This window comes from Trachypithecus francoisi, unplaced genomic scaffold (genome assembly GCF_009764315.1).
Source record: "Trachypithecus francoisi isolate TF-2019V2 unplaced genomic scaffold, Tfra_2.0 Lachesis_group0, whole genome shotgun sequence".
In the NCBI taxonomy this organism is placed as follows: Eukaryota; Metazoa; Chordata; class Mammalia; order Primates; family Cercopithecidae; genus Trachypithecus; species Trachypithecus francoisi.
Window position 1 is genome coordinate 106,569,754 of NW_022681453.1, and position 12,735 is coordinate 106,582,488.

General features: G+C 33.5%; 1 protein-coding gene across 5 annotated transcripts in view; it reads left to right on the forward strand.

Moving 5' to 3' along the window:
- Positions 1-12,735, forward strand: part of ROBO1 (roundabout guidance receptor 1) — a 420,921-nt gene that overhangs the window by 329,431 nt on the left and 78,755 nt on the right. For all 5 annotated transcript variants that reach the window (XM_033211602.1, XM_033211603.1, XM_033211606.1 and 2 more), the window contains exons 8-10: positions 2,983-3,107; positions 5,543-5,714; positions 12,454-12,659. In XM_033211602.1, coding sequence (XP_033067493.1) covers positions 2,983-3,107; positions 5,543-5,714; positions 12,454-12,659 — 503 coding nt within the window. The remainder of the gene's footprint in view (positions 1-2,982; positions 3,108-5,542; positions 5,715-12,453; positions 12,660-12,735) is intronic.

A 12,735-nucleotide genomic window follows, 5' to 3' on the forward strand; every position in this document is an offset into this window, starting at 1 on the left:
TATTTGTAGACTGTTAGTGAAAGTATTAGCTGATTCAAAACATTCCTGAGCATGGTTTAGCTATACTTGTTAATACATCCTGGATCTTTGCATATTTTCAGACCTTGTAACTCTACAGCTAGCAACTAATTTTGATTATACTTGTCAGAAGGATGTTAACATTACCATTATTTTTAACAGTGAAAATTAGAAATAATCTAAATTTAAAACAGCTGAGATTGGTTCAGTAATTAAAGGTAATTTGCTTATTGTTTATTAAACAGTCCTTAAAATGATTTTTTATTAGTATGACCCAATTTCTGTGGCAGATGTATGAGATGGGTAGGTTTTCTCTTCTGTGGCCGATGTACGAGATGGGTAGGTTTTCTCTTCTTCCCTTGTGTCTAATTTTCCAAATTTTCATCCCTGGACATAAATGATCTTGGTAACATGATTACGTATTTTTGATTACGGCAAATTTAAATTAAAATTGTAGCTTTCAAAAAACATTCCAAACTTTCATCATAAACATTAAGTGGGCACGTTTAATGAATGACCTTCTCACTCTAAATAGACGGATAGCAATGACAGATTGAGAGGTAGAAGCATATTTAGGTCATTACATTCTTTTTCTTAGAGATGCATCTACTACAACTGATACTTAAAAACGCATGTAGCAGAGGGGTTTTAAAAGTTATGTTTCTAAGACATATCTTGTGGCTGATGTCACTGTTGATGTTGGCTTCAGAATATGCCTACAAAATACAGTAAATTTGTTTCCAGGCAAATATCCTGTGTGGAAGGATTGCTTCAGGATGAATGTAGTTAGCATAAGGGTTCGTATTCCTTGTTCTCAAGTAAGTCTTTGAGGTTTGAGGAGAACTGGCATTTTATAAAACAAACAGATTCTGGCACACATTCTTAAACATGCTTCTGAGATTTAGGAAAGAGACCACCCGAAGTTTTTTACTTAACTAAGTGGTTTGAACATTTATATTTTCCTACCCAAATTCCTTGCATATTGGAAAGTCATATTCTCCCCCTCATCTAATTAATCACTTGGATTTCTTTTGCTGGAGCAAACCAAACTCCAGTCTGAATTTAGTTTATTATCCAGTCAATCCTTTCAATTTCTTGGTCTGATTTTGACATCAATTATTCCAGCCCTTGATTAAGGAATAGAATGCTCCTGTATGGATTTGTGCTGGAGGAAAATCCCTGAGCAGTGATGCACTTGCCTATTATTATACCTGGGTAATGATAGTGTTTGCTAAATTCATGAGTAAGCCATTCAATTACAATCACAGTTTTAAAAAAATTATAAGCTAGAACTTCAGTGTTACCAAATTGAACTTAAACTATGTTTCCTAACTTTGTATTTTCTTCCCTATAAGTTAGAGGACGTTTGAAAGCCTTTGACCTGATTTTTCAGGTCTCCTATAATTTTCTAGTCAAATGTTATAATTTCTACTAAACCTCAATTTAAAAAAAAAAAAGAGTATAGAAAAAGGAACACTAATATAGAAGCTAGGAGTTCTAATTACTTTCTTCAATTTTGCCACCATGCAATCATCAAGTCATTTTACATGTACTTTTTTTTTAAAGGGGCTTTATATTTGAAATATATACATGTTTTTAATATGCATATTAAGTAGCTTTTAACATTTCTTTATGACCTGTAAATTCAAATACCCAGATTTAGGGACATTTCAGCTATTTTATTAAAATTTATAAATTTATAAAATCTATAACTTTATACATTTTATATATATTAAAATATATTTTACATATATCTGTATATTAGATGCAACTGACCAAGAAATTGTAAGTCAAAGAAAAGTATCTTTTCCAATACTGACCTTCATTAGCAAAGAAATTATACTCTTGTGAGCAGACTGCTGACATTTGTGAACATAATGTGAATATAATTTGATTCATATTCACATTAAGGAGTTTCCCTAAGTGATTGATTTAAGTAACTCAACATACTTTTAAAGAGAGGGTTAGAAATAGTGTAAAAGTCTTAAAAAGTAGAGCAGACAAACCCTGTCCTGCAGAAACTATTAAATGTCACTTGAAGCATTTGTGCACTTCAGTTGAAACTGAGACAAGAGAGGAGAATAATTAGGTGTTTCAGACAGCTGATAAGAAATGGATTTGAAAAGTGTAAACAGTAGGTAAAAAGATTTACATTCTGTGCACATTTTTCCAAGCCCAAAGCTCAGCCCAAAAACAAATACCTTTTTTTTTTTCCAGAAGTGACTCCATCAGCACACCTAACATTTTCAGCTACCATTGTATTCAATGTAATTGACACAATTTTCTGACGCTATTTACTGCTGGATAAAGTAGCCATTTAAATCGGTCTAAATCAAACAGTTTGGACAAAGCTGGCAGTATGTATAATGTCAGGATGAGCAGATGTTTCAAATTTGCCCTCATTTCCATATATATTCTGTTTGAACATGCCCTTGCCTATGTAAATGAAAGAGGCATTTCACTCCACTCTTGCTTTAAATTCATTTCTATTCAAATAATTGGACTGAAGATTTTAAATGGTTATAATTTGCATGGTAGCATTTCAGGAGATTTTGAGTTAAAGTAATTTTAAGACCTTCCTGCATCAGGAGATCCTTGTGTATATGATTAAAACTCATTCACCTTTAAGCAGCTCTAAAGGAGAAAAGATAATATTTATTCATAAAAAATTCAGGTATACTTAGAATGTATAGGGTCAAATTGTAGCTTTAGAATTCTTTTCAACGTGTGGGTTAGTCTTAGAAGGTCAGGTAATAAAAAACTTCATATAACAACTCGGTTTCATTCTCTAACCATGAACTTAACATTTTAGTTTCAAATTAAGGACAAGAATTGGTATATCATTACTGTTTTACATAACATGCTGTATAAAATAACAGCAGCACTTAGAATAGAAGTGATTGTCTCAATTAGGACAATAACTACGTGCTTTTAATTCAGTGTAATTTGTTTCATCTCCTTTAGAACCTCCACATTTTGTCGTGAAACCCCGTGACCAGGTTGTTGCCTTGGGACGGACTGTCACTTTTCAGTGTGAAGCCACTGGGAATCCTCAACCAGCTATTTTTTGGAGGAGAGAGGGGAGTCAGGTACACCCTTTTCCTCATTTGTTTTAAGTCAGCACAGATGGCTGCCACGACGTATGAGAAGAGAAACCCACATATTACTTAGTCGTGCAGCTGTCACGTTAAGAGAACTGGGAAGTCTTTGAGTGCCCAGGACATTTGAGCAATGAGAAGGAAGACAACATTTTCTTTACTGCTTGAATTCTGAAAGCAATTTTCTCTGCCTAGTTTTGGTACACAAGGTAGTATATAAAGTTTACCTTTATTTGTAGCTCGGCCACATTAAAAAGAAAAACACTTTTTTCTCAATGTTATCCAATTAATTATTATTTGTATTATTCAGGTCTCTGGAATTATATATTAAAAGAGATTTATGTACATTTAAAACAGATGATAATTATTCAGTGATTCCTCTGAAAGCTTCAGGAGTCTGAACTGCCTTCTGAATCATTAACCTATATGAAATTATCTTTAACAGAGATGATGTGTTAAATATAATTTGTTATATTCAAATGTGTTGAAAACTATCACATGCAGTCAACATTTGCTATAAAATCTAACTCTCTTTTATGAACTTCAATTTTGTATATGTATGGAAACTGAAATACAGAAATTTATACTCTTTTAAACTCTTAAGTTCATTATTGGACTTCAGTTTAATAAACAGGAAATCTTAGAAGAGTTTAAAATATCTTTTTGTCTCATCTCTTAATGATTAGCCTTCTTCAGTAAAACGAAAACGTGACTGGGCACAGTGACTCATGCTTGTAATCTCAGCACTTTGGGAGGCTCAGGCAGGAGGCTCACTTGGCCTCAGGAGTTTGAGACTAGCCTAGGCAATATAGTGAGCCCTCATCTCTACAAAACATTAAAAATAAACAACTAGTGGGGCATGGTGGTGAGTGTTTCTAGTCCCAGCTCCTCTGGAGGCTGGGGCAGGAGGATCACCGGAGTCCCTGAGGTAGAGACTGCAGTGAGCTGCGATTGCGTCACTGCACTCCAGCCTGGGTGAAAGAGCGAGACACTGTCTCAGAAAATAAGTAGATAAAGCAGAACGTTTCCCTCTACTTGTTTCTGATATGTATAAATAAACAATTCTCATTCATTTTTAACACTTATTCCTGACCTTTGTTTTATTTTGCTTAAATCAATCATGGGTGTTTGTTTCATGGTCTTGCTTCTAATGTGTTCTTATAAAAAATGAGTCATTTACTGACTGCATTTAATATCTGGTAGGGAATGCTATCAAGTTCACCTTTTCTTTCACTTTGGTAGCCAAATATTGATTTGATTATGGTATATAGGCCCTTATTTGAATTCTAGTAACTTGGTAGGTTCTAACACATTCCATTTGGCCTCAAAGAACTAAATTTGCTGAAATCAAATTATAGACAAGAAAGAATGAAATATTTCAATAGGGCAGGAAGAATTTTAGTGCATTTTAGAAGGAATCTTTGGAGCAGTAATAGTAAATCCACTGGAATGTCTTCTTAAAGGAGTAATATTTTGATGATTCATTTAAGCTATTTAAACATTGGATCAAATTTCCAAATAATTTAGGTTTTGTTCAATATTCCAACTCACTTTTCCCTAAAATGTTGTCATTGGACATATATCCATGGAATAGTAGTTAAACCTTTATAAAATAATGTATATTAAAAGGCACCAAAACTTTTTAAAAGAATTAATTTTGTTGTGGTAGGGAAAATGTTACTATTTTTTATTTCATGAAATTCAATAACATGATCTGTTATTTCATGTGGCATATACACTAACTCTAAAAGCATGATCTTTTAATTAAATTCAACATATGAATTTTAGAAAATCCGTAACAGATATTCTCACCAATTAACAAGAAAAACAAGATATGTGTTAAAAGTTTGGTACAGGTTACTGAACTTTTACAATGGATAGCTAACAGAAATGCTTATTGTGGTGCCAAAATGGTATCGTATCCTTGATTTTAATTTGTCAGAATTTGTTTACATTTTAATTCTTGAATATAGTAAAGGTTTTAGGATTAATAATCCTAGTAGTCATATATAGGTGAAGCAAGACTTTCTTCGTTTTGCTAAATAGGTCAACATTTTTTACTATAATGATAGTTACTATTCTTACATAGCTAGTATTGCTTAAAAACAGATAGAAACATATATATCAATCTTGAGAGTTACTTAAATTTTCAAATGACCTTATACGAGGTTAGATTATTAAACATTGTATGTGTGTATGTGTACATATGTAGATATTTACGTGCATGGACGTGTATATATGTGGGCATGTGATGGAAGCATGAAGCATATTTAGCTTATTTTTGCATGTGTATGTATAGAGATAAATATGCATATGTGTACGTATACTTTTATATGTATGTTTTTAAATGTAAATGTATAAATGCCAAAATACTGGAACCTAACAACCTATTTTTATTTTCCTTCATCCCAATTTCTGGGTTCTAGAATCTACTCTTCTCGTATCAGCCACCACAGTCATCCAGCCGGTTTTCAGTCTCGCAGACTGGTGACCTCACAATTACTAGTGTCCAGCGATCTGATGTTGGTTATTACATCTGCCAGACGTTAAATGTTGCGGGAAGCATCATCACAAAGGCGTATTTGGAAGTTACAGATGGTAAAACGTGTAACACATTTTATTTCAAGATGTCCAAGTTTGGCTTAGGATCCAAAGAGGGTGCCCGTAGATACATTTATTCCCAACTTTATACCTTTTTATGGCTATTTTAGTGTAAAACCTAAGTGAGTGTGGATACAATAAATTCAAAATTATTCTTATTTTAACCTAAATGTATGATAAATTCGTAGCATTCAGTCAGATTCATAAAAACATAGCAATTATCTAAGGAGAAGTTTGTACTAAATGGCTGCATATAGGAATATATCTATGTTTTGGAAAACAAAAAAAATTTTGTAATATCTTAGTGTAAATTGCCATCTCTTCTCTTTCCTCTATAATTTGGGATATGAGATGAATTTTTAGGTCATAAGTCCAAAATCTAATAGCTCACTACTTACAATAATGAACAAGTTTTCTTTAATGTGATTTTATTCTGTCAACTCCCCTAAACACGCTCGATTAATGCCAAACCTATTATAAAGACACAGTGCTGAACAAAATCTCCAAACTGTAAGATGGACAGTAGTGATAATTTGAGAAGAAGAAGATGAAAGAAGAAGAAAAAAATACACATAAATATGTTTTATTCTCTCTCTCTATATATATAGGAAATATTTCTTCCTGGTCATTCTCTAATGATGGTTTTAGGGAGTAAGTAATTAATTTTGCTGAAAACCAATTTTTTTATGATTAGTGCTTTTACTGTTCTTTCCTACTTTGAGGCCATGAAAATATTATTCTATGTCTTCTTCTAGAAGTTTTATTATTTACACCTTTGAGATGCAAATTTTTGATCTATCTTGAGTTAATTTTTGTATATGGTATGAGTTCAAAGTCAAAATTCTTTTCATTTCCCCCATATGAAAACTGATAATTCCGGCATAACTTACTGGAAAGACTATCATTCCTCCACTGAATTGCAGTGGCATCTTGTCACAGTTCCAATAAACATAGATTTGTAGGCCTATTTCTGGTCTATTTATTCTATTTGATGCCACCCAAAATGCTAGGATTACAGGTATGAGCCACCACGCCCAGCCCATATGCTGTTCATTATTGTAGCTTTATTCTAAGTCTTAAAAACTGGTAGTAAAAGTCTCCACCTTTCTTTTCTTGTTTTGGGTTTGCTATTGAAGATCATCAACATTTTCTTACAAATTTTAAAATAAACTTGTGAAAAGCACATGTACACACCCACTCCCTAAGCAAACAAAAAATCTGAATAATTTTGATTTTATTTAAATTGTTGAATAACTTAAGAATTAACATCTTAATCTGAGTCAATTCAGGGAATCAGTATATATCCTACAAATATCTCTCAATTATTTAGGTCTTTAATTTCTCTCAGCAATGGTTTGGAGTTTCAAGAGTAAAGGCTTTGCAGATATTTTAAGGTGTTTCATGATTTTGATGAATATATATATTTATATATGTATACACATGCAGTCATATCAAAAATATATACACAGTCACATCAAAAATCATATATATTATCTTTAATATATAGGAATAAAGTTATAATAATATAATTTTATTGTTGAATTGTATGAGGCAAGTGCTTGAATGTACAATTGACTTTTTTATATTAACCTTGTGTCCAGCAACTTTGCTAAATTCACTCATTTTTAATAGTTTGTAGGTAGATTATTTTGAAATTTTTATGTACAAAATGTGTCAGGTGCACATAAAAAGTTTTACGTCTTTCTTTCAATATTTACACCTTTTATTTCTTTTACTTGTCCTACATTGCCTCTGATCTCCAATATCGTGAGCAGAATTGGCAATAATGGATATATTTTTCTTGATTCTAACATCAGGGGGAAATAATTTAATATTTTACCACCAGATGCAGTGTTGGCTAGGACTTTTGTAGATGTCTTTGAATTTCAAGAAGTTCTGGAGGAATTTGTTAAAACATCACTTTCATTATTTTCTTTTCTAGTGTTCTCAGGATAAGTGTATATTCCTTAATGGCTGTACCATTCGTTATCTGCCCTCACTGCAGGTTCAGTTCTGAATACTGTGTTGCTCACGTGCCCTAATCATTGTGCTTGCCTGTGCTTCTCCATCTTAAGTCTTCTGCACGTTGTTTCCACCAACGTGAAACTTCATTTCCTTCAAGAAGCATTCCCTAACTCTTCAAATTCAGGTTCTATCCTCCAGCCCCTGCAATACATACATAGATTGCATCCTATACTTTTTTGTGTTCCGTTTATTTTCCTGTGTTCTTCATAAGACATGAAATTCTATGAAGGCAGGACCTGTGTCTCTCTAGTCCAATGCTTGCTGGTATCCAACCAAGATCTCTCATGTGGCAAATGCTCAGTAGATTTTTTTTTTAATGAGTGGATGAAACAAAGAAAAAAGGAAGAACAACTAGCTTTTGGTTAAGTGAGAATTCAACACTGGGATTGTCTCGCTCAAAACTCAAACTCTTACCCCTGTAGATAATACATATTATACATGTACTGGCTCCAATAAGCTAGAATGACATAAAATATTTTTATAATGTCTTAAGTACATTACAACCATTAAATAATGATGGTGAAAGCCGTAGAGTGAATTTGATAATGACTGCTATAACCAATATATAGAGACATTAGAACATAGAATGGCACATACATTAATAATTGCAACTTTGTAAAGCAACTTATATATAGGTATACATTAAAAAAGATTTTAGAAAGCTGTGCTAAAGTAGTCTCAAATATCACCAGTTTTTACAATTTAAAGCAAAGGTTTTTATGTGCCAACTGGCATGGCATTATCACAAATTGCTTATATTTGTGAGACTAGATCATGGGTAGACCTTTTATTAAGCTATAAAAAACAAAATCTCTAAATATCTGTGAATTTGGAATTCATGCCTCCTAGCCAGTTCAACAGTAAGTGTTCTGTTTCACCCTGCACACTCGGGGGGTTTTAAGGTGATTCTGTGTTTGCTGTTTTTACACTGTTTTTAAAGTTTTGTTTGCTTTATTTTGGAGCTTATTGATATTGTGAAAACAACTTAACACTGCGGTCTCATTCTTCATGGGTAAAACTAGAATTATGGCCAGTGCTGGAAATAGCAATATTTATACATTAGCAAGTCCAGAGGATGGCTAGTAGGCAGAGTACTTTGGGGATACTGTTTGTCTTTAGCTTCTTGACCTTCTTTACTGTTTGCAAACAGAGCAAAGACAAAGGCAGAATAAAACATGAAGCACGGAAGTGGCAGCTGCCTTGAAAATGTTGTGTTGACTGTAGCTGTGGCCTATTTCTAATAGCATTTGACTCAGAAACATACAAATTCATGTGTTCTATTTAACTGAACATCTTTCTTCTCTTTATTATAATGTTAGAATGTAAGAAAACAAAGTTAATGATTACTACATAATGTATAAAATTTAAAGTCATTTGTATTCATCTCACAAAATTCATAGATACATAGTGCATAGAGTGTTATGTTTTATTTAGAAAAGTGATTTGCCATAGACTTCATGATCATTACTTTGAGGTGACAAATTACTATAATCTGATTATATACCCTTATTTTGGAGGGATTTTGAAGTCTTTCATTAAATGTGGGGAAAAGATAACTAAACTTTTATAAACTTGTATAACCCTGCTGTAAAATATATATATAATATATATTATATATTATATATAACTTATGTATTATATAATATATTTTATTTTATATATTTTATAATATATAAATATTGCAGCAAGTTTACACCACCTGTTGTACCGGTTACACTGCTTATACCATCACTACCTCTGCCACTATTATTTTTATACTGACAATAATGAGCTACCGTGACTAATAACAAGTTATAGGATAAGCTTACATAGGGCCAGGCACTATACTAGCAACTTTTCACATATGAACAATTTCAGATCTAACCATATTTTACCAGTGAGGAATCTGAGGCAGTGAATGTGAAGATGTGTACCCAGATTACAATGATAAGTAGCAGAACTAACATGTTTACATCTCCGATAAGGTAGCTACTTACCATATGGGGCTATTTAAATTTGAATTTAAATTACTTAAAATGAAATAAAATTGTATATCCAGTTCCTCAATTACTCTAGCTACTTGGAGCTATTGGCTAATATATTGGAGAGAGTAGATATGGAACATTTCCATTGTATGGCACTAACATTTTCTGACTCCAAAGTCATTGCATTTAATCCTTTGTTAAACATTGCTGATTCTTAAACACTTCCTATTTTACTTCTGGATAATTCAATCTGATAATTCTAGTAGAAGATCCTAGACCTGAATATGAGGTTTGTCTCATTGTAAATTAAGGTTTGACTCATAAATGCAACACATTCTTTCGTGTCTGTAAGCGTAAACAGTTTACGAGTATTTTATTCTACTTCATGACATCAAAAACTTGAGTTTCTCTACCTGAAAACATCAGATGGCTTTTATGTACTCTAAACATTTCTCTTCTTTTTTTTTTTTTTTTTTTTTTTGAGACAGGGTCTCACTCTGTCACCCAGGCTGGAGTGCAGTGGCCGGATCAAAGCCCACCACTGCAGTTTAAACCTCCTGGGCGCGGGTGATCCTCCCACCTCAGTCTCTCAAGTTGCTGGGACTACAGGTGCATGCCACCATGGCTGGTTAATTTCTTCTGTGTGAGGAGATGGGGTTTTGCCATGTTACCCAGACTGGTTTTGAACTCCTAGGCTGAAGCAATCCACCTTCCTTCGCCACCCAAAGTGCTGGATTACAGGCGTGAGCCCCAGTGCCTACACAAATCTTTCATCTCTGATTTACATCATAGTTTGTTGTTGTTGTTTTACCAAAGAGGACACTAGCGATACTACAGTACATATATATGTCAGCCTTTTGCAGTTAGCCAAGCACTCGCTTATCTGTTCCATGTAACTATGCATAACAATGCCCTTCCTGAGCTATTTAGAAAAACATATTATTATGCTTAGTTTGTGGATTTAAAACAATACAAAACTGAGACTCAGAGAATCTAAGGAACTTGCCCAAAGACATATGGCAGATGCTAGAGCTGATCCTTTTCTTTTATTGCTTTATTTTTGTTAAGTGTGCATTGTATTGTAAATTATATAGAAACAATGACATCAATAAGTGGGTTGGGATGGAATGGGCAGGCGTGGATGACACGAAATAAAATACAAATATCAAAGAACTGTAAGGATAAAGAACACTGAATATATTCCCAGATACTGGATTGTTTCTAAATATGGTAAGACTATCAAATTTAAACCATCCTTCTATTAGACTTAATTATAATCAGTTGTAAAGAATACTCCAGCCAAGTTTCAAACTCTAGCCTTCTAATTCACTCCCTGGTATTGCAAACTTCACCCTAGTAAACAAGACATAGAAGAGAATTGGAAGATTAGAGTGGAAATGCACTCCATTGCTTTCCTGTTTATCTTTTCTTTTCTTTTTCTTTAGTTTGCATGCACAAAACTAATATTTATTGCATGACAAATGAGGAACAAATTGAAGTTGTGACTTCAGCTTGTGGAAATCTTTGATGCATTAAACTTCGAACATGACAGATCCAGCTTTGAAAATTATTGCCTCCAAAATTTAGTTACTCTGGCAACCAGTTTTCTTTAACCAGGCAACTTAGAATCTTTCTTTGTACATTCGTGTCTTTAAAAAATTTTTCATTAACATCCAGAATTTTCAAGTTGATTAATTAAAGAAAATTTCTGAAATTTAGTTTTTAAGTCCTTAAAAAAAAACAAACAAACCGTAGTTTCATGTAAATTGCCTAAATCAGGGGATGGGAACGCCTCTTCGGTGTAGGATTTATTCTAGTTCCAACACAGTTGTTCTGTGTTTTCCCCTACAAAGGACTTCATGCCAGATAAAGGTTTTAGATTTTAGACTTTTTTCATGTAATCATAGGGATAATTGTATTTACACATAATAAAATTGCCTCTCATTATTTTCCATAGTACATTATAACTATTATCTAAGGTAACGGAGTTAGCAGAGGCACATTCCCAAGCCTATTAAACCCATAGAGAAGCATGGTATTTGCCAAGTTAGAACATCATTTTGACTTGTCTCTTTGGATCAGCCAACCAACAATGTATTTGGGCAATTTTCCAGTTTCTTTGAATTCATTACAATTGAGTAATTTTCTCCCATGTATATTGTAATAGAAAGAATTACAAGATAAAAAGACCAGGGAACTCAATCATACTGATTTATTAAATTATGAAAATCCAATGCAGTTTTTTGGATCCAAAATTGTTAAACATGCTGATATGGTATCATGTTTCTTTTTTTCTGTTGTAAAAACAGTTAGGAAATGTTCGTTTGGCTTTGCTTCATTTATTAAAATTTCTCTCATATGTTTCCTTGAGAGGAATGGTTTATTTTTTTGTTATGTTGTGTTTTTTCATATTTTTAAGTTTAAAAAGTACAGTATACCATTATCACAACTCTGTACCTACTTCAGCATCCACACTCCGAATTCCTGAGCTCTTTACATAGGCCTCTTGACAATGCAGCCAGCTCACTGAGTGGCCGGTCATTCGAACGTAGCACATTGTATCTCCTTTTAATATTCTGAATCAGTGTATCCTATAAATGCATTTTGAATAATGCATGTCTCCTACTTTAATTACTTGTTTAATTATCTTTAGTTTGTTTCAAAGCCTAGAGCAACTGCTGTTGCTTGGACGATTAGAAAATTGCTTCCAGTTGCAGAAATCTATTTCCTGTTGTTTCTTCTGGCAGTGATTGCAGATCGGCCTCCGCCGGTTATTCGACAAGGTCCCGGGAATCAGACTGTAGCTGTGGATGGCACTTTAGTCCTCAGCTGTGTGGCCACAGGCAGTCCAGTGCCCACAATTCTGTGGAGAAAGGATGGAGTCCTCGTTTCAACCCAAGACTCTCGAATCAAACAGCTGGAGAGTGGAGCGCTGCAGATCCGCTATGCTAAGGTGCCTTGGAATGGCCCCTGGGCTTCCTTGTTCTGTTTCACGTTGTTTCTGCCTCCAACAACTGGCATTGAAATTT